At 47.9% G+C, this 22,088-nt stretch overlaps 1 protein-coding gene across 3 annotated transcripts; it reads left to right on the forward strand.

The window, feature by feature from the left end:
- Positions 1-7: 7 nt before the first annotated feature.
- Positions 8-21,621, forward strand: LOC105283513 (histone acetyltransferase KAT6B). 3 transcript variants are annotated; one of them, XM_020033029.2, is made up of 6 exons: positions 8-2,099; positions 7,694-8,496; positions 10,730-11,190; positions 12,332-13,854; positions 15,969-16,339; positions 16,425-21,621. In XM_020033029.2, exons 2-6 carry the CDS (start codon positions 7,954-7,956, stop codon positions 20,784-20,786), a joined length of 7,260 nt encoding a protein of 2,419 aa, XP_019888588.2. In that variant the 5' UTR covers positions 8-2,099; positions 7,694-7,953; the 3' UTR covers positions 20,787-21,621. The 3 variants fall into 3 exon arrangements, with proteins under 3 accessions (XP_019888588.2, XP_019888590.2, XP_019888589.2); XM_020033031.2 differs by having other exon boundaries at positions 12,332-12,420; XM_020033030.2 differs by lacking the exon at positions 8-2,099 and adding an exon at positions 3,146-3,836.
- Positions 21,622-22,088: the final 467 nt, after the last annotated feature.

Here is a 22,088-nt window from a genome sequence, read left to right on the forward strand (position 1 = left end):
GTACTCTTTTATCATTACGTCGCACCGAAAAATGTAGCATTTCTACTAATTAAAAGTAAAAGAAACGCGTGAGGCACGCCGCTGCGAGATTAAAGCATTCAATGTCGCTAATGCGAGATTACATTATTCCGAGCCGCTAATATCCACGGTAATCTAATCTAAAAAGCTAATCGAATCTCGCCAATTTAAAACGGCGTTCGCGTAATTTGCATTCGATTATAGCCAGCGAGCGGCTCGAGGAAAGGAAAAAAAGAGGTATCGGTGTCGCTTCGGTGAGAAATGAAATTATCGGATGAGGCTAAATTATCAGTACGCGCTTCGGGGATATGAACTGCGCAGAATTTCTCGCTCGCGCGTACTTACATCGCGACTCTCTAATTTACATACTGTCGGGGAAAATCAATACAATCACCGGGTATGTAGATATTACCGAGAATTTGCTGGTTAGCTTCGCATACGCGGCCACTGGTCGGATGATATCGTCCGGGAGTGTAGCGTATTCAATTATGCGAGACGTTGCACGCGCGCGCGTGCGCGCGTCGCGCCGCGATGTACATTGTACGTATGTATATACATACGTACGACCGAACTGCGGAGTTTTTAGAGCAAGATAGACGAGTATCGAGCGGCCGCAGGCCAACAAAGCAAAAGACGGAGACGCGAAGAAGGTACGACGTGCGGCCGCGGAAGGGAGGCAGCGGTTCTTAAAAAAATCAATAATCTCATTACGAAATTGCATGGAGCGCACGATGTGCGACTCGCGAACGTATACTGTAAACGGCGAACGAGGTGACGCGCGCGTCATTCATCGCACGGTACCGTGCGACGTTGAACCCGCACCTTCGCATACGACGTAAATATATCGCATTTCCCGAGCAAACATCGCCCGCAATCGCTCGTTGTATTGCACTGACGCGGACATCTTTCTCGTTACAGATTAATATTTTTTCCGCTATTTTTATTTAAAAAAAAATCAAAAACAGAAATAATCCTTTAAGATGCGATGCAGCTGATTTATTCGAATTTATTGGCTCGGAATTCTATAAAAAATTATTCTACAAATATACTATTGTATAAAACATATTCTATAAAAATGGCATTGTTTCGGTTCGCAGTTTATGGACTACAAAGAAAATATGTACATAGAGTTGAGAAAAAAAAGTTTAATATTTAACTGAAACAGCCTGTAAATTTGTGCAATGGGATTGGCCGAGGCACCGAGTACGGCCCTGCCGGCTCGTTGACAAAGCTCTCTCAGCTGCGTTGCGTAGTATCGTCGAGCGCATTCGCCTGTCGCCTCGACAACCCAATTGGGATAGTCGAGCGGTAAGGTGAACGCAAGCGAGGCGGCCATAGTCGTGCCGGGCCGGCGCTCAGTGTACGCTGCTATGTTGCATGTTTGTCGTCGTTGCGTCTCCAGCGCGCCTCGTGATCGGCCTCGTTTTTCGCTTTCGTCGCACATCACACGGCATTACTGTACCGCGATCTCACACGGCGCACACATTTACGCGAACACGTACACGCGTAAATGGTGAATTTGTATCTCGCGCGCGACACGCACACGACGTAACCTATAACGGGTATATACGGACGTACGTACGCGCACACATGCACGTACGAGTGCATGCCACGCGCGCGACGCGACATATGCACGAACTAATTTAACGAACACCAATTTAACGTGCATGGTGAACGTGTAAACGGGATTCGCGCCGTCTCCACGTGTGTGTGTTTCCACGTTCGACGGCGCACGTGTGTAAACGCGCGGGCGTGCGCGCCCGTGTGAGTAAGACGCGGCGCCGGGATTGGTCGATGGGAACGCGTGCCGCTGTGGTGTAGTTCTGTGTTTCGTGCTTCCGTCGTGTCGGTCGGAGAGCGCGCGGTGTGCGCAGTGCGCTCCCCACCGCGTGCGCGTAGTGTGTAACCCCCGCGCGGCCGCCATCTTTGTCAAGTGGGTAACCTTTGTTGATTTGTGTGAAATGTGACGCCGTTGTCGCGAGATAATTGGTGATCGTGATTACGCGTCCTGTGTGCGGATACCCGGCTGTGCTGTGCCTACGTCGTGCTGCGGATATCACCGATGGGATCATCGCGATCAGGTAAAACTGCTGTACGCTGGGCATCGCGAGACCTCGGGCCGAGGAAAAACCATGCGAATCGTCATCGTCGCCGTCGTCGTCGTCGTCGCCCGACGCATACGGGGCCGGAATGCCTGGCCGTTCGAGCGGCCAGCGACGCGAGAAAGCGTGCGAGACGAAGGAAATGGAAGAAAACAGGACAGAGGAGCAAGTTCTCGTACCGAGACCGAGCGGAGCGTGCAACGTCCGCACGCGACGACCGTTTTTTCACGGACCGTGCCAGGGTCACGGCGGGACGGCGACCGGATCGCGGGAACACGAGCGAGGACGCGCGGCATTCCTGAACGCGGTGGACACGGCGCGCGATACCGCCATTCGTCGGGAACGCCAGGAACGGCGCGCGAAGGAGCGACCTGCGAAATGGAACGAAGAAGCGGCCGTGTCCGGTCCCAAGATGGCTGCCCGTCGCTCGAGCTCCGACGATCCCGCTCGCCTGCATCTCGGGCCGTGTCGACGAGCGAACACCTGGCTGCGGCAGCGGGCCCGTCGGCCCGCCACGACGCCTGCCGTTCGTCGCGTGCCGGACGTCGTTCGCGCCTCGACGGTCCAGTGAATTCCGCCCGTCGGCGAGCGGCATTGCGTCGTTGGCGACGGCCGTCGGTTCGTCGCACCGGCGGTGGAACCAACGGCGCTTGGCGGTCATGTGGTAGCATGCACGACGTCGTTCGCACGTTGTTGCTCGATCGCGTAGCGTACGCGGCACGGCGCGTCGTACGTCCCGTGCGAGAATATTCGCTCAAAATGGCTACCCGTCGGATCGCGGAGCGAGTGCCGCTCTGATGACGGGCGAGTCGACGACGGCGGCAGCGGCGGCGACGGCGATGACGATGGCAGCGGCGGCAGCAGCGGCGGCGGCGGTGGCGGTCGCGGTGACCCCGCGGCCGATTCCCGACAGTTGGCTTTTGTCGCGCCCACGATTTCCCATCGCGCGCCAAATTCGCGGCTCGCCACGGCCGATCGATCGATCGTACGTCCGGCCGTTTTTGTCTCCCTCTCTCTTTCTCGCGCTATCTTTTTTCCACCTTTCCGCATTGCCTCGGTCACTTCGCGTCCGTGGCGAACGGACAACGGCAAACGCACGCGTCTCGCGCGTGCACGCTTCGCCGAGCGACGGGCGGCAGCAGTTAGGGTCGTTCACGACAAACCGCTCCTCGATAGCGACGGCGGCAGCTGCTACTCGTTCTCTCCCTCTCTCTTTCTCTTTCTCTGTCTCTCCACTCTTCTCCGCGTCCTCTTCTTCGCTCGCTCGCTCGCTCGCTCGCTCACTTGCTCACTTGCTCGCTTGCTCGCTTGTTTGCTTGCTCGTACGTTCATTCGTTCATTCGTTTATTCGTTCGTTCGTTCGTTCCTCCGCTCGCTCGCTCACTCGTTCGCTCACTTACATGCATGCCGGGTGAGAGGGGCCCCGACAAACACGCCAGAGGCCTCTCTTCGCCCTCGGTCCCATCGTCTTAACCGGACGAACGACGGACAAATAGACGGACGTGTTCGTTCAGCCGGTATTTCATTTTGCCTAATAAGATAGCGCGCGCGCGCGCGCCTGCGGACTGTCCGCTCTCCCGGCCCCTTTCCTCGTCAATCCTCTTGTCTACTTTTTCATCATATGCAGTGATCGACGCTCGACTCGCCCGTCAAGACTCACTGAACTCTCCATGTGCTCTGGAATCAGAAACGGAACGGTCAACACGCTTGCAACAAGTTTGTAATCTTACTGTGAAGATGCGTTGAGAACTCGCTTATTAATGCTCATGCTTTCGAGTGCCTCCATGATTTTGACGAATCTCGTCAAATTTCCTCTCGCTCCGAAGCAGTCGAGTTACTCCGCGGTGTTCCATGTCCTCGCGACGACGAGTTTCGGGAAAGCACGTGTTTCCGTAAATTTCTCGTTTCCCCGAGCGCTCACGCCATTCCTCGGAGGGAAAATAGCTTTTCCCCAAGCTGCTGAGAGAACCGCGCTCGTCAATGAAGTATTAAAAGTCGCGGCACGTAGTAAAAACGCTAGCGTACTATGGTATCTTTCATTGAAGCCACGATAAAGCTGCAACGATAAACGGGCAGCGTCCCATTGACGTTTCTACGCGCGACGCGAGAATCGTTTCTCCTCGCTGCTTGACAAGCATCTTTAACCTTTGCACTCTGCGTCCGCTCCGAAGGAATTTCCAATCCCTCGGTCACGTTTCTCCTTTCTATATTATAATTTAATGTCTGGATCAATAGTCCTGGAGTGGAAAATACAGAACAGCGATCCATGGTTCGCTTGCAGTTAAACGCGATTAGCGCCAGCTAATCGACGTTGTTGGAATCAGTCCGCATTGCTCTCGCTGACGTTTCCTTGGTAGTTATTCTGTCTGAAAATAGAGTGATAAAATTGCAGATAATGTGCCACCAGCGCTAATCGACGTTGACGTGACGGGAGCCACGGAGTACATACGGTTACGCGCACGTCGCCGAATTGCATCACGTCGCGTCATTCTTCCGGCGATAATTATATGAATCGCATAACTGGTTTCTTTTTCCGTACTACTCCTGGCAATCAGGTTTGCCGCCGTGTGCTCGAAGAGTCGATCGCCGCGAATTGTGAGAAACGCGTGCGATTATACAGGACGTGTTGGGATTCTCTAGTTTCACTTAACGTCCACGTGCTCGCGAGCAGCTTTTTACGCTATTTGTCCTGAGAATTTTTAGTGTCAATGTTCTAGGAAAAAATTCGACGTCAATTTGATAGATATTTTGCTCAAGTTGTCCGTTCGAGTTTCTGCAGAATACTCGATACATGCGCATTGGACAATCCTTCGACGTTCGGGAGACAGAGTTCCTGCGGAATAAATTACGACGCATTACGCACGCACGTTGAACTGCGTCGCCTCGGGAATAGCCGAGCGTCGAAAGTCGGCGAAGTTTTGGCGGGAAACCGTGTGTCAGGCCTCGGTAGGAACCGCGCTGTGCCAGTTTCGAGAATAGCACCACGCGCACGTGGTGAGAAAGCGCGCGGTGCCTAAGGTTTAGGAGCGAAGCCGGTTTCGCGGGATGTTTTACAGTCTCTTTTCTCCTTCTTTCCTCTTTTTTTCTTTATTCGCCTTCCTCAGCGTGCGTTGGCACTCCAACCGTCAGCATATTTATTATCACTGGCCTAGGTCAACTCGTATCGCGACCGCTTCCATACAGCACAGCTGTCGTCGTTCGATTCCCATGTAATTGAACCTTTCTGCGATCGCCCGATTATGGTGTGCGATACGTTTCTTCGGGACTTTCACGTCCATTGACATTTAGCGATATCGTCGAGATTTGATTCACGCCGCTCGTTCGAAACCTTCTAGAGAGTCCCAAGGATTAACGGTCGTTGGCAGAAACTTCTACGTTAAATCTTCTACGCGTCACAAATTTATCACGAATGCGACAGATACGGATTGATTTATTTTTCTCTCTCATCGCAATTTTAAGAGATTGTCGTGTTCTTAATTTCTTGAATTTTTATAGCAGATGTAATTTATAATACTATGAGTCTGATGGAAAGTGTATATGAATTAACTTGTTCCTTTACTTGGAGCTTCAGAAATTGTCTCGAGCCGTCAAGAGATATATTTGTAGCTAAGGAGCGATAATCTCCCTTTCTCAGTTTGCGCGAATATTTTTCAATTATTTAATGCGTCTGCTCTTTTCCAAGATGTCTGCGCTATTTCCGTCAGTGATCGAAACGTGCATACGCGATACATGGATATTGCACGAAATCAGTGGGTGGTCTTTGTCTCTTCTCAAACAATGGATTTCGCCGTTGACCTATGAATCGAACTCTGCTACGCTAAAAATTACTTAAGAATTACGCTTTGAATACACCATGCGCACTAAAATAAACGTGTGTATATATACATATATGCTATATCGGGAGCGTTTAGGCCGCCAACGTGGTCGTCGATGCCGGGCGCATTGTTTCTCACGCCTCGATTACGATGGCGATCTCGAGAGACAACAAAAATCATTTAGCGTTCTCTTTTCGCGCGCTTCGATTTTTCGTACCAAATATTCAGTATGTAAGAAATATTCTATTATCAATGTTAATACAATATTCAGCTGCGGAAAAAATATCTTTTCAGATCTTGAATAAAAACTGAAGCAGCTCTTCTTAAAAAACTGCTTTAGTTTAATTTACGAGTCATAATATATATATATAATTTATTACTTCAGCTTATTTATGAGTCATAATATAAATCAAGAATTTAATAGAGCATATTAATATCATTTGACGTCGCCAAGAGCCAATTTTAATTTTATGGCAGTTAAGCCATAAAATTTATGTTAGAATGGCTGTTAAGCTACAAATAGACACAAGTAAAAACAAGGAATAATTTTTAAATCCCAGAGATAAAATTGATAATAATCTTCAGGTATTGACGACGGTGAGGATATCGATTAGTATCGTTTAACGATAGTTCATTTGTTGAATGTAGCAAAGAAAGATCCGCCTCAGACGCTCCGAAGAACACATAGGTGAAAGATGATGACTCGTTAGCTTCGCAACATCCTATACGGTCCCGTACGGTATCTTTATAGTTTCTTGGTGAGATGTTTATCTCCGGTCAATCGATATGTGCTCCATTCTATTCTTACGTTTCATCACGTGTCACGACTCTAAATCCCATCGCGGCGATTCGCCGAGATTTCCTCAGCATCTACTCGCGGCCGACTTAATAAGCCGCGCGCTCGCCTGCGAGTCGCGCGTTTCGCGCGTTGCGCAATATCGCTGTCGGGCACAGTGATTTTAAATATTTGCCCCGTATCGCTGTGTGCGTACGCGCGCCTGCACGCACGTCAAGTTACGTACCTTCAAGCGTACGCGTGTGTGCATTATCTCGCGTCCTCGCGCGCGCAGGAGAAAGTTCATCGCTCAGGGGAAAACCGGACGATCGCTTACGACCGAAGTCGAAAATCGCGTGACCCGACTGTAAGGATCGAACGTACACCGTAACACCGTGTTGCAGCGACGTCGAGGAATGAATTCCATATTCGCTGTAATTTCCTCTGCTTTAGTTCCACTAATTGGACTTGATGAAGCGCTCGCAACGCGAATTGATTAAAATGTATTGGCAATATTTTCCTCGAGCGTATGGAGTTGCATTGCAATGCAAATATATAAGCAAATATGCTTATGTATTTGCTTATATATTTGCTAAATGGATTATAAGATTGGTTTATCATTGAGCTGAACCGTCCGATCGATATGGTACGGTTTGTCTGCGTTTAGAGCATTAAATCTCAATAATTTGTTGAAATTACGTTAACGTGCAGCATAATAACAGTCTTGAATAACAGTCTTGTTACATTAAATTCTGTGTCGGTACCTGAAAAGATATTCCTTAATGGGTATCTTTATCGGTTGATGTCAGCAACTACTTGGATTGACACGTTGTTCGACATGGCTCACTACCTTAGTTAGAAAACATGAGCTGCACCAGATGCGGTGCGCGTTATCGAGGAATCGTTTAATCGAAACCGCGAAACCGAAACTCACGCTTCCACCTTTGGCGTGACCCCTCTGACCCCGTATGTTCTTGTTTCAGGGTCAGCGCAATAACCCGCGGTGAGAGCGGTGAGAACGCGAAGAGAGGAGGCGAGCGCTGCTCGAGGACGAGCTTCTGAGCCTCCGTGAAGCCGGAGGGCTCCGGCAGGATGTGAACGTCGCGCCCGACCGTGACTTCGCCAACCGGCAAGAGGAGGAGAAGAAGGTGGAGGAAGAAGAGGAGGAGGCACTGGCCGTGACTTCATCGTCGTCGTCGTCGTCGTCGTCGCCGTCGCCGTCTGCGCCGCCGACGGAGACGCGATGAACGAGATCGAGTCGGCCGCGACATGGTCGGCCTGGTTCCTGGACGCGATCCGGAAGATTCGCAGTCAAAAGCAGCGGCCGAGCGTCGAGCGAATATGCCACGCGATACGGCAGCATCACAATTACCACGAGGAGGAAATTGCCGAGCACCTGGAAGTCGCCGTGAAGCGCGGCGATGTGCTCAAGATCTTCAACAAGGGCCAATCCTCGTACAAGGATCCGGGCGGACTGCAGTCTAAACCGTTGAAGGTTGCGAGATCTACCGACCTCAGCAAGGTTTTAAGCAAAGCCGTACGCGAGCTCGGTGAACGCGAGGGCTCGACCTTGAAGAATATCGAACGATACATCAGGCAAAGTCACACCGTTGAGGAAGAGGCCGAGGGTGATCTGAGGACTTCCCTCAGGCTGTCTGCTAAGCGTGCGGTCGATCGGGGTCTTGTACTTCAGGATGGCAGACTGTTCCGGCAGTCGGACAGACCGCCGTATCTCAAGAAACTCAGCGATGCCGCTCATGCGCCGCCAGAACCGCCCGCACCCAAGGTGAGTCACTTAAATCGCTCGTAAGTGGCGCGCCGACGATGACTCACTCCCTGGGAAGCGCATTTTGTGACCTGCCGGAATTATCGATGGAGATCGACTCGATTACGAGCCTCGAGTGGTCTCGCGTATACACACTATATACATATATATATATGTGTGTGTGTTTCTTCGATATTTCAGAGTAAACTAAAGCATAATATGTGGGCCCTTATCGGCCTATTTAGCGTAATTAATCGAGAATGCGTGAGTAACTAAGGAGTACCTCGCCGTCGTTTACGTTACGCGTCGCTTGCGCTACGTGCGAATGAGAACAAGTCTTTAAGTTGGAAAAATACTGCGCCAGAGGGTCACGCCGTGGTGCGCGCATTCGGACGAGGTTGAAAACCGTCGGTCGGTTGGAATAGAGGGCAAAGAGAGGTGGAAGGTCGAGATCGAGATTGAGATGACTTTTATCTCGGTCGGACTTCCGGTGATTCGTTTGTGTGTTATCATATTAATCTCCTAAACATTTGAATAATTGAAATATATTATAATCAATTGTTATAATCCAATTTAATCAAATGTTATAATCAAATTTGGAGAAACTTATCAATCTTTGTTTATGATGTGAAGGATTAAAATGGTCTATTCTCCCGCGCTTTTCTCCGTGACCCGCCTCGTCGTCACCTGATTACTGACTGCGAGAGCGATCGATCGTCCGCGCACCGTTTTATGAGTACGACCATTTTGAAAATTACATGGACAAGCCCCACCTCGACCTGGCAAAGCCTCGCGATAATTCGAATCTGCGGTGACCATAGAGAGATATCCATTACTTTAACTCGACTTGGGAGCTTTCTGGAAAGTAAAATCATTTACTTTCCACCGACTTAAACACACGCTGAAAATTAAAATTATTTAATTGAATATAATCAAAAGAGAAATTTCATTTAATATCTGTTTAGTAGTCCTCTGTCATTGTGTATTCTCATTATAATTTATTAAAGAAAATCATCTTAAAGAGATTTATTAAAGAAAATGTATCTTTGTCGAAGGGTATACTTTTGTTCCAACTTGTTTCCTAGCGCATTTCGTGCGACTTTGAGGCAGAATGGAATTAACGGACGACGTTGGCGCGTGAGGTATTCGCGGATGCACGCGTTAAAGGCGCGATGCGGCGAGCAGACCAATCGTGCAACAGGTCGCTGTTGGTGCGAGAAACGGAGTCTGATTGCCCGCATATCTTAGGCTTTCACTTTAGTTTACTTTAGCTTGCTTCACTAAATAAACAAAAACAATTATTAAATATATTTTGTATTATATTACATCTATCTTTTATCATATTATATATAATATTTGAATAAATTAAAAGGACGTAATTTCATGAACTTTTCGGTGAATTAAAATACTGATTTATTCAGAAATTACAAATTTTTAGTTTCCATCTTTGAAAAAAATTAGTAAATATTATAATTTATAGCACATTAACAAAAGTTTAAAATTTTTTTACTGTACGTCCATTAATATTATACGATTTAGTTATGAAACATTTTATATTATAGTTAGTTGCACAAACGATTTAAACATTTTTAAATCACTATAAATTTGGAAATGCTCGGATATTCTTAGATATATAAACTGTGCAGGATTAAAATGCGCAGAAATTTGCAAATGGTTTATAATTCCTAACGCGATCCTGCAATGGCAAAAAGAATATCCGTAAGAAAACGTTTGCTTGAGATTGTCATTACTGCATCGTTGGCGTTCTCACCCGCGCGTTTAATCAGATGCACCCCTTTGACACCGTGCATAAAAATACTGTGCCTGGTCGGTGTTTCTGCGTTACCGTGCCGAAAAGAATAATTATGCCATCGCGCCAGGACGCGCCTTTTGTATACGTGATACGTAACGGTAAATAACATCGAGTTACCAATTGATGCCACCGGTGACTCACGTCAGAGACTTATGCGTTTACTTCATCCTTAGTTCAGTGTGACTTTGATTTTGATCTTGACATGAAATCGTTGATTGGCATTATGTTCCTGTATTATTTTCTATCATTACTCTATTTTTAATACTATTTATGTATATTATATTATATTTATTTATGATTATGTATATTACATAGTGTATGAATTTATTTTAGTTATTAGTTATTTTGTATTATATTTTATATTTTGTTCTGTCATTATTTTATACGGATGCATTATTTTGCGAGGATGGGAAATACTTACTTGAATATTCCTGCTTGCAGTTGCCGGCGCCGTTACCGATATGCAGAGAATGTCTTGGAGCCACGGTGGCTAGCAATAATAACAACACTAAGCGCAATGAAAAGTTGAGCAAGTGCAGCATGTGCGGCGCAGCGCTGCATAATTCCTGTGCACCACCGGAGCTTTCAGTACTGGTAGATCGGGGGACAACATGGTCCTGCGACGACTGTTCGCCAGTTTGCGCTGGTTGTGAGTTACATCGAGAGTCGCAAAACTATCTCGTCAAGTGTTCCGGCTGCATAAAATGTTACCATCCCACCTGTCTTGATCCTGGCATTGACAAGAAAAATAAGTCACCCTGGAAGTGCCGGCATTGTCAAACAGCGCACACGCCAGTAGGCAAGGAAGACGGTAAACGGGGCAAAACAGTGGATGCGGTCTCATCCGATGACACGCCGACAAATGCTAGGAAGAGGCTCAGCAAGTTGCGCGAGAATCGAAAGTGAGTACAGTATTCGATAATGAATAGCTTGCCTTTAAATGTTTTATACATAGACATATAATAGACTCAGCATTCCGTATGCTTCTCTGTATTACAAATTGGATGCAGTAGAACGATGAAAGAGACAAAATATTGAAGAATCTGTGTCCTTACTGCGTGCGCATTTATCAAAGAGCCTGACAAAAAATGGTTGATAATTGGTTGTCAATAGACCACTGTGTAGCCAATCTGCGCAAAGAAGAACAAGATTGCCTCTATTTTGCCTTTCATTGTTAAGGACACGTGTATATACATGATCTTTCCAGGCTCTGGTACGACTGGTAACGAAAGAAATATAAAACGTCAATTAGTTTTTGGTTTTATTTCTTTTTTGTTATTCAAAATACACACTCCTTCTGCGTCAATATAACACCAGAAGCGATTCAAAAATTTTTCAAAGCAGTCATTGTCCTCTTTTCGAAATCGCCTTCGAAACCGCGGTCGAAACCTTTTGAATGTTCTGAATGACGTCACTTTCTTTTCATTGCCAAATGAGTTTCTTGAATAGTCAGAAGTCACACGGAGCCAAGTCAGGGGAATATGGGGGCGTTACAGCGAATATAGTGATTCCTTTCCTGGCTAAAAAATCGTGTGTAATCTTGGATTTGTGCGCCGGTGTATTATTATACAGAATTATGTGCATTATCGATCAAGATCCTTGTTTTCAGTATTCAGATCGAATTCGGAGAATCCTATTATACAACGATTCAGAACATTCAAATAATAATAAGCGTTCACCATTTGATCTTGCGGTATGAATTCCTTGTGGACGATTTCTTTCGAATCGAAGAAAACTATGAGCAATATCTTGATTCGGCTTTTCTGAGCTCACTTTGAATGGCTCGTATTGAAACAATTTTTTGTTTACGATATTTTCATAAAATCTGGCTCAATATCAGTTGTTCTTATGTCATTGCATGTCATTGCAGTACTCCACTCTGGTGTTTTTTGATCCTCCGTCAGTATGTGCGATACGAAGCGTGTATAGAGCTTCCATTTCGCAAAAATCAGTCGCACCAAAATCTGGATAGAATTTAAATGATATGCTTCCTTTCTGCGGTAATAGTGGAACTAACGTGCATTGTCGGTAACTCATTTCCAGGTCGCTGGTATCCAGAAAAAGCTTGGCGAATGCGTATTCCGGCAAGAAGAGCGGTACGGGAATGGCTCAGGTGGACAGCTGCTCGGACGGTAATGCGGGTGTTGTCTCCCCTCGTCAACCACCTTTGATTTCCTCTCCTTTACCACAACCCCCCACCCCACTCGCAGGCCAGGGTAGGCTACTCGAGGAAAAGAACGACAGGATCTCGAAGGAGAAGCAAAAGTTCTTTAGATTGAGCGCGTTTAACGCTGAACACAATAAATTGAAGCGGGTGGGGGGCGGTGATAAATCTAGGCCCTCGCGGAACATTAGCGCTAGGTCGACCCGAGGCAACACCGTCAATCCGAAGAAAGTCGGAACGTCTCGAGTGTCTAGCAGCAGTAGCAGCAGCAGCAGCGAGGCCGGTAACAGCAGTGAAAGTTCGGAGGGCAGCGATAGTAATGACGAGGATGACGATGAGGACGACGAGGAGGGCAATAGCTCGAGCGAGAGCAGTAATGACTCGTCGTCGGACGAAGCCCAGGACGGTAAAATCGAGTCTCCCAAGGTGAAGGCACCGTTCGCTTGCGACCTCAACGAAGACAAGCCGTGGGGCTTTGCCGCTGCCGCCGCCAAGTTGAACGTAGAGTCACCATTCTTCAGTAGTATCACGAGCACATTTGGCGCGCCTTTACCTAAGCTCGACGTGCGCGATACGCCAACCTTTGACTTGCCTTTGCAGCAGCCCGCCGTCGCCAACTCGTTGGACGGTAAAAAGAAAGACAAATTAGAGCGCAATTCGCAGCCAAGCACGGGCTTCACGAGCGCGGATAATAAAGTTAAGCCCGGAAGTGGCCAGTTGAGGAGTCTCTTCGACGGTTTGAGCCACTTTTTTTCAGCACCCACAAATAGCAGGGCGAGATTAGCCGGCGTGCCGGCGCCGAATTACGCGCCGGATCGTAGGAAAAGGCCTAACACGGAAGACACCGCTAAAACAAACAAAGTTCCGAGAGGAACGCAGAGAAACAAGCCGGACAGCTCACCAAGTACGAGTAAACTCAAGGAACGAAAAAAGACTGAAGTTACCGTTGAGACATCGAGGGTACCGAAACCCGGTATCTTTGTACCTTCGGACGAGAGCGCGTTTAGCTCGTTTAACGAAAAATTGCCGAAAATGACGCCCTCGAACCTGGTGAAAACCGCGGTGAACAGTAAGAGGCACGAGCACGAGAGGAGAAAATTGTTGAGGGACGCACCGTCGCTCGTAAAGTGCGCTAGTGCTGATCTACCGTCACCATCGTCATTGTCGCCGTCGTCGTCGAGACACGAGCAACAACATCAGCATCACTCGCGAAAGAAGCAGGCTGCGGACTCGAACGTGCAGATGCGCCACCCTGTGCCCGCCATTGCGAAATCCTCCGGCCTCGGCTCCGATTCCGTCAAATCAAATCCCAGTCCAAAATCCAATCCACGAGCCTGTACTAGCGCCACCACCACCAACACCACCACGACACCCCGCGCGACACCCTGCTCCACCAGGAAGGGTAAGAGTCTACCCCACCCGTTCACAAGTCCCTAACCTCGACGATGCACCCAACAAAAAAAAGTCGCAATGAAGACTTCCTTCTAATCTAATCCTCGCTCACGACCACGTGGATGTGTTGGCGGTGTGGTGTGGTATGATGTGTGGTACACGTGCGTCTGACGACCATAACAGTTCTTTCAAGATAACATGATTGTTTCGCTGAACGATACACGGACGATACGATATGGTAACGAAAGTTGTCGAGATTTAAAAAATGAAACTATTTATTTCGGATGATTTGAAAGAAATGATTATGATCGTCGTAACGACGAGTACAATCGCGAACAATCAGGTTCCTTGACAGGACATTTATCTGCTACATAGTGTAAAACCAATGGTAATATGTTGTCGATGTGTTTATTTTAGAAGAAGAGATATCGTCTCGTAGAGAGAGACAGAAGATACGATGACAGTTCAGAGATTACTTGCGCATTTATTTACAGCATATTACGTGATTCATTTTCATTTGTTTTACACTGTGCATACTACAATGGTTATTGCATGTTGTTAATTATGTCATTACTTGGCTCTGGCATTTTTTTCCTTTAACCCATGCTACATACATTTGGAGATGGCTGCTAATACCGAGAAATCGAAATAGTTTTGGAGGAAGACGGTCCTTATGCGCGAAAGCCTTCATCCTGCATTTATTATTTTAGATTTAATCACATTTCATTTTTCTTACGAAGGAACTTGTACAGGACACGCATCATTATACAGGATAACAGAGTCGCATCTGTAAACGCACATATAACATTTGCATAATTTTCATCTTTCATCGTATGTTTGAATTATATTTCATTTCCGACCAATTGACTGATTTACATTACAGAGGTTACACAAGTTTCGAAACACAACAAGTTAACAAGTTCTCTTGCAATTTGCGGGATAACTCGCAAAGATGCATTTCAGGCAATTATATCGAAATGGTAAAGTTCCATTTTCGAACTAAAAAGTTAACGATCGAATATTACTCGATTCAGATATTACTTGCAAAATGGAATGTGCATACTTACATATATTGCGTAACACTGAATCAATATCAAATACTTCAGATTGATTCGTTTCCTGCTACTCCCGACCCTGTACAAAGCGAGACAACCAGTTTCCAGGCACTGAAGAAACACGGCATTGGGTGGCTTATCTCACTCAGCCGCCCTCCTGTTACCATTCACACTGGAGCCTACCTGCTGCTGCTGACACTTAGCAGGCACTGTTGTATACCACCGCCCCTTCACCCCTTCACGAAAGAAAACAAAAAAGAGCAAGAGAAGTCTTTGCCGTCGAAGAGCCAACTTTGATACTCTGCCAACACATCCCACAAACCTAACCCACAGCTTTGCTTTTCAATACTACTCACATTATATTAACAGCAATCGGATTGTTATCGCATTCCTTTTGCTATTTTCTCCCCATGCCATGCCGTTCGATTAATTTTGCTTAATATGGTTTATATCTGTTTGACCAGTTCGATTCCTTCCAACAGAACATGATTAATTTTCCATTATTTTGATAACTTTTTTTATGCAAGTCACTGATAATATTACAGTAAAATTATCCTTGTCTTTACAGAATTTGTGTGTGTTTCACATTTAAAGAGATTGCAATAGAGAGATATCAATGTAATTTTTTATCTCCGTATTTTATGTGATATCGACATTGATACATTAATATAACTGGAAATGTAACGTCATTATTTTCGAGGTAAACGCTCACGTGGCGAAACGTTTCGAAATGTGTGAGAGTGAAAAATTTTTAATGATGCTAAAACTCACGGCAAGTTATTCCTGACATTCTCTCATTTACGAGTTCGCCCGTTAAATTTCTTTTACACATGGTTTTTCCTATGTTGTATCATACAAGTTGCAGTTGTAGGTAGCAGCGTCTCGTACGTAAAAACATAATTAATTGCATCAGTGATGAAAATACGCAAAATTTACTTCGTTTATATACAAGTATGACAAGAACGAACTTAAACGTAAACTTGAAGAACGAACAGAAGTTTTAATACGTACAAATGGATTGGATTCGGTTAGCGCTCATGAACGGTTTCTTTTGTTTCTTTCCTTACAGAAGAGCCAATTGTGCCGCAAACTTTGCCACCAGGAGTTACACAAAGGGACGTGGATACTTTCAAGGAGGCACGTGAGAGAGCACTGCGGTTGACGGTTAATAGCGATGAGGATGAGCAGAGCACCAGCGCGCCTAATGGCAGCGCACCGCGGAACCCCGCAGCTATAGTGTTCGGCCGTTACGAGGTGGAGACCTGGTACTCGAGTCCGTTTCCTCAAGAATACGCCCGACTACCGAAACTGTTCTTCTGTGAATTCTGTCTGAAGTACACGAAGAGCCGAGCCGTGCTCGACAGGCACATGGACAAGTGCCAGTGGAGGCATCCACCTGCCACCGAGATCTACAGGTGCAACGGGTTGTCGGTATTCGAGGTACGTGTTGTGTAATATTTAATATACTTGCTTTTTCTTTAAACTTCTTTTTATATAAACTGATGTAAACATTTCGATGTTACAGATCGATGGTAACGTCAATAAGATCTACTGTCAGAATCTGTGTCTACTAGCTAAATTATTTTTGGATCACAAGACTCTCTACTACGACGTTGAGCCGTTCCTTTTCTACGCGGTGACCAAGAACGACAACTACGGTTGCCATCTGATCGGCTATTTCAGCAAGGAAAAACATTGTCCGGCTCAGCGGTATAACGTATCTTGCATCATGACACTGCCGCAATATCAGCGGCAAGGCTTTGGTAGGTTTCTCATCGAGTTCAGTTACTTGTTGTCCAAAGTCGAGGGTATCCCAGGAACACCGGAGAAACCGCTCTCGGATCTTGGCCGAGTGTCGTATCATTCCTTTTGGAAGAGCGTGGTGCTCGAGTATCTAGATGCGCATCGAGACGCCACTGACATCAAACTAAGCGATATTACAGAGAAGACTGGCGTGTCGGCGCACGACATTGCCACTGCGATGCAACTGCTCGGGTTCATCAGGTCGGTTCACTTGCCAGGCGAGGGTAATCCTAACAAAGTGGCTGTGGTAGTTGATTGGAGCAAGGTAGAGGCTCACATGGCGAAAGTGCGAAGGAGCTCTCGCATCAAGGTGGATCCCGACAGCCTCAGATGGATACCATTGCTCACGCAGATTCCTAACCCGTATCAGGGTTCCGAGGAGTGTGGCGATACGGGCTCAGAAGCGTCGCCCACAGTGGAGCCGAAGCCTGTGCCGGCGGTCGTTGAAAAGATACAGAGAGTGAAGATAAAGAAGAAGCCGAGGGGAAGAAGAATAGGTCAGAGGAGATCGGTGCCTTTGAAGCCGAAAACTCCGCAAAGGACTGCGGTTTCTCACAAGGATACGTCCAAAGAGGAGAAGGATACTAAAGACACGAGGGAGAGCAGAACGATGAAAGAAACGAGAGAATCTACGAGGGAGAGCCGTCATACGGAGAACACGGACAACCGGAAAGACGCGGAAGCGGAATCTAAGAACGTGAATCCTACGCCGAGAAACTCTCGTACTGTAACAGCATCAGCAAAAAACGTGACTCCAGCGACTATTCCGCCAAGAGCGGTGCAAATGACGATGTCGAGGAGAAGGATCAGGCCACCCAAAACGCTTATATCGGAATCGGTTATCACGCCTCTGAGAAAACGCAAACATTCCGAGAAGACTGAAATTGAGGAGGAAAGGACCGAGGTCAACAGTAGGAAGAGGACACGGGAATCTCTGAGGGAGAAGGAGAAAGAGAAAGAACGAGAACGAGAGCGGGAAACGGAGCGGGAACGCGAGAGAGACAAGGAGAGAACAAAGGAGAGGGATAGCAAAGTGAGAGAGAAAGAATCTCTGAAAGAAACGTCAGTGGAGACTAGAAAGACGCCACCAAAGTCAGATTCATCGCCATCTCCGCCAAAACCGGCGAAGAAGCAGTGCAAAATAGACGATATTCTGTTCAAGGTTACCAACAGGCAAACCAAGTACTTGCAGGCAAAGGAGAAGAGAGGGTCAGAAGAAACGACGCATTACAACGGTAAGGAGGAGACGCGTGATGTTAAAAACTCCACGCTTTCGAGAAGGGGCAGAAGCAAAGTGACAGCGGACGCTTTGAAGATGCCGCAACTCACGCCAGAATCTCCCAGCACGAAAAATAGAGCCGAGAGTCCTGTGATACCACCTCCGTCATTGTCTCCACCGCCCGAGTCTGTGAAGAACTCTCCCGTACGAAGCAAGCAGTCGTCTGTGCCGGAATCACCGCTCGCGAATCACTCGAGTAACGGGGATAACAAGAGCGAAAGCACGGAGGACAATGGACTGCCCGTTCCTACAGAGTCTGAAGTGGTGTCCGCGAGTTCCGGCGAGTACGAAGGTGGTGACGAAGACGAGGGGGAAGAGGAGGAGATAGCCGCACCGACGCCTAAAACCGTGACGCAGTTAGCCTCGCCTAGCACTGAGAATCACGCGAAAGAAGTGTGCGAGAACGAAAAGGTGGATAGCAAGTTGCAGGAAAGAGACAGCGACGAAAATTCGTCGCAGAAGCCGGAAGTGGATCCACCATCAGCAGTTGGCGATGATCAGACTGAAACTTTAAACGAATGTGATAAGGACTCCGAGACTGACAAGCCCGTCTGCAGTCCGGAGACATCGAAATCAGTACCTGAACAAGTTGCTTCACCAAAAGAGGAGATAGTCGAGAAATCGGAGAACGCTATGCCCAAGAAAGATAGCCGTAATAGCCCGCCCAAAGAGGAGCTCGTCTGTGAAACGTCAAAGGACACGAAGATCGATTTATCACGACCGAAAATGGAAGCTTCCCCCGCGGCAGTCACGGAGAAGAAGGAAATATGCACACTCGCCAATACGGTGGTGATGACGGAAGCCGAGCCGCTTACGCCACAGGAAAAGACGTTACCCACCGTGGAGCATCAGGATACGACCTTGCAACTACAAAGTCAGACGGAGGAGCTGAAGCAACACTCGCCCGAGAGCGGCAAGACGACACCGCATCTAGAGAATCCGGGCTCGGTGAAGAGAACACCACCGTCGCAACCGGATCTGCCGTCGATGGGCGTGTATACACCCGATTCGACAACTAATTCCGTGCACTCGTTGCATTACGGGCAGTGTGATCTAGATGTCAGTCAACTTGGTCTAGAATCTCCCACATCCATAGCTAGCGATCTAGCGTCGCAAAACAGCGTGGAGAGGCCACCCAGCGCTTTGCCGTCTATCCCGCCGCCTGTCAGTAGCGTACCAATTTCGGTTGCCATGCAGATCACGACACCTCCTGCAACATCCTCCGTTCCGGTGAACATGCCGCCGCAAGTGCAGTACGCCGATTGCTCGATGCCGCAACACACGCCGCCGACGCATCATCCGGGCATGCATTCGATGCATCAACCGCACACGCCGCAGTCTCTCCAGCAGCCGCGCACTCCGCAGTCTCACACTCCACAAAGCATACCGACTCAGAGCCCGCAGCCGTTGCCACAAAGTCACACGCCGCAACCGTTGCCGCAGTCTCACACGCCGCAAAGTATACCGACTCAAAGCCCGCAACCGCTTCCACAGAGTCATACGCCGCAACCCTTGCCCCAGTCGCACACGCCGCAACCGATGCAACTGTCACTGGCGCAAAGCCAGAGCATGGCACATAGTCAGTCTCAGCAGACACCATCGCAGCAACAGCAACAATCTGCGCATCAGCAGCAGCAGCAGCAACAACCGCAACAGTCGCAGTCGCATAGCAAGAGAGCCAGCGGTTCACAAACCACCCATAGATCCAGGTCGACGCAGCAGAGCAGTAGGTCGCACCGAGCTACTCCGCCGACGTCTCACAGTACGCAAGCGGCCTCTCAGCATAGCTCCGCGAGCAGTCACAGCAGTAGCAGTAGCAGCAGCAGCAGCACTGTGGCACACACGACGCATGTTGCGGTGCCGCCACAGTATCAGCAATCACCGTCTATGAGCGTTCCGTCTGCAGTGCACCCGCACTCGCATACTCCACACGCCGCACACTCGCATAACATGGCGGTGATCTCGCAAAGCAATTATATGGCGGTGGCGGCGGGCTCGCAGGGCTTCCCTGCGCAGAACACGTACGTAATTCAGCATCGCGGCGGCCGTTCTGGCGCGCCGACGCCCTGCACCACCGCCACCAATTTCTACATACAAACGAACGCGATGCACTCGCATACTCCGGCGCCGACACCGCTCTCCGCTTCGAGTGGCGGTCATCAAACGACGAATTCCTGCAGTCTAGCCAAGTTACAGCAGTTGACCAACGGCTTGGAGATGATACCGCCTACACCGTCACCAGCGATGAACCTCACCCCTCCGCCGCCCATTCCGCACACCATGACGCCGCCGCAGACCTCGAGACAGCTGCCGACACCACCTCAGGTACCGCTCTACACGAAGAACTACTACAACGTTAATACTGTTTCTCCTGGTACGCCCGGACCGCCCAGCCGGTCTACCTCCAGATCATCCGCGAATGCGGCCAATATGACCTCGCTCACGCAGCCCTATCCCAGCGAGAGTCTCTATCGACAAACTCTGGATCCGGGCGGAACCTGTCCGCAAATGCAGAGCGCCGCGAGTCGCGTTAGCCCTAACGTCGCCCTCAACACGAATCTCATGGCAGCCGCCCAGTACGGCTACCGAGTAGCGCAGCCGGCCACCGGTTACATGAATCAAGCGGCACAGCTCGGCGGTTTCATGAATCAGGCGAGCCAGTTGCCGGTTGGCGTGGTCAACATGCCGGCGCCGTATCCGCAGGATCCGCATCAGCAGAATCCAGCAGCCGTCTATACTACGTACCACGGCTACATCAACGGCAGCCTCATGCAACCGCTCAACAGCACCATGAGGCCGCGCTAATCGCCGTGACATGCCCCAAGCTTGGGCGAACAAGCGCACCTCCCCGCGCGACAAGTTAACGCTCTCTTCTATACGACCGCCGGCGGCGATCCATCCCTCGACTTTCCGTCACGCGGCCGCAAACTTCCTCGACCATTCGTTGCTTCCGCCAGCTCCGCCGAACCGTTCGCGCATCAGGCCCGCTCGCGAAGATAATTCTCTCTCTCTCTCATTTCAGTCAATGAAGATTTCAAAACGGCGATGCTCGCAATGACGCATCACGACGCGTCGATGATTTGGCGCAGCGATCCTCGAGAAAACGAAATATGGCATAGTAGCGTTCCGGTAGGACTCGCGTTTAGCGATCACGATCCATGATGATGCGCGAATGCATTTTAGCCCTTCTCCCAATTTATTCGGGCAGAAAATGGTTTTAAATGCAATTGCACGCTGATATATTTACATTTCAGACCTATTATCATACAGATATGGATTTTGTCCAACACTGTCTTAACTGCACACTCACTTTCGGAGAATGAACAAGAAATACGAGAAAGTAATTGATGTCTTGTACCTTCGCTACCTTAGTGGAAGTACGGTCATTTCTCTTCGTGTTCGAGGAAGGCTCGTATTAAGCGGATTCTTAACTTGTCGACAAAGATTGCACACAAGGTACAATTTAATCGTAGTTATTGATCGGTCACTTTTCGGAGGCATGGGTTCGCGAACTTGTGCATTTAAAATAATCGAAAGAAAACAGAAGATAAAATAAAAGCTATCTTGAATGGATTAATTTCGATCAAGGTACCGCCCTTCCCTCCTCTCCAAACAAAAGAAAACAAGATGGAAAAAAAAAGAAAAAAAGATGCGGATACCTATTTTTAGTAGGGCATTCCTTCGCGAGACCGCAACGATGTTACGTTTTGTGTATTTATATACATATATATAAATACATATAAATATATTTACGAATAATATTCTGTTTGATATTATCGATTGTTGAACATTGTTGTTTAAGTTTTCTTCGAGGCAGGCTGTACTTTACTGTATCATAATAAAAAGAATTACGCGTATATTGCTATGATAAGTAATTGTATTATTCATTGTATTATTACGGAAATCAATTAATTGTCGCCGGCATCGTCTCATCGGCATAAAATCGTCAGTCTCGATCGTCAGCGTCATTGTTTATATGGCTTTTATCAATTGTTATAATTATCATTAATTAATTAATTAATCACTACTGCTATTACAACTGATGAAGAAAACAGCGCGCGCGAAATATCTGCACACGTACGCATACACACATAATCACACACATAA

This window comes from Ooceraea biroi, chromosome 1 (genome assembly GCF_003672135.1).
Source record: "Ooceraea biroi isolate clonal line C1 chromosome 1, Obir_v5.4, whole genome shotgun sequence".
Taxonomy (NCBI): Eukaryota; Metazoa; Arthropoda; class Insecta; order Hymenoptera; family Formicidae; genus Ooceraea; species Ooceraea biroi.

Excerpts from the sequence above, each read along its gene's own strand:
- LOC105283513 (XM_020033029.2), top strand. The coding sequence starts at position 7,954 with ATGAACGAGATCGAGTCGGCCGCGACATGGTCGGCCTGGTTCCTGGAC. Across the intron at positions 11,191-12,331 it reads AAGTTGCGCGAGAATCGAAA|GTCGCTGGTATCCAGAAAAA; the intron begins GTGAGTACAGTA and ends ACTCATTTCCAG. Across the intron at positions 13,855-15,968 it reads ACCCTGCTCCACCAGGAAGG|AAGAGCCAATTGTGCCGCAA; the intron begins GTAAGAGTCTAC and ends CTTTCCTTACAG.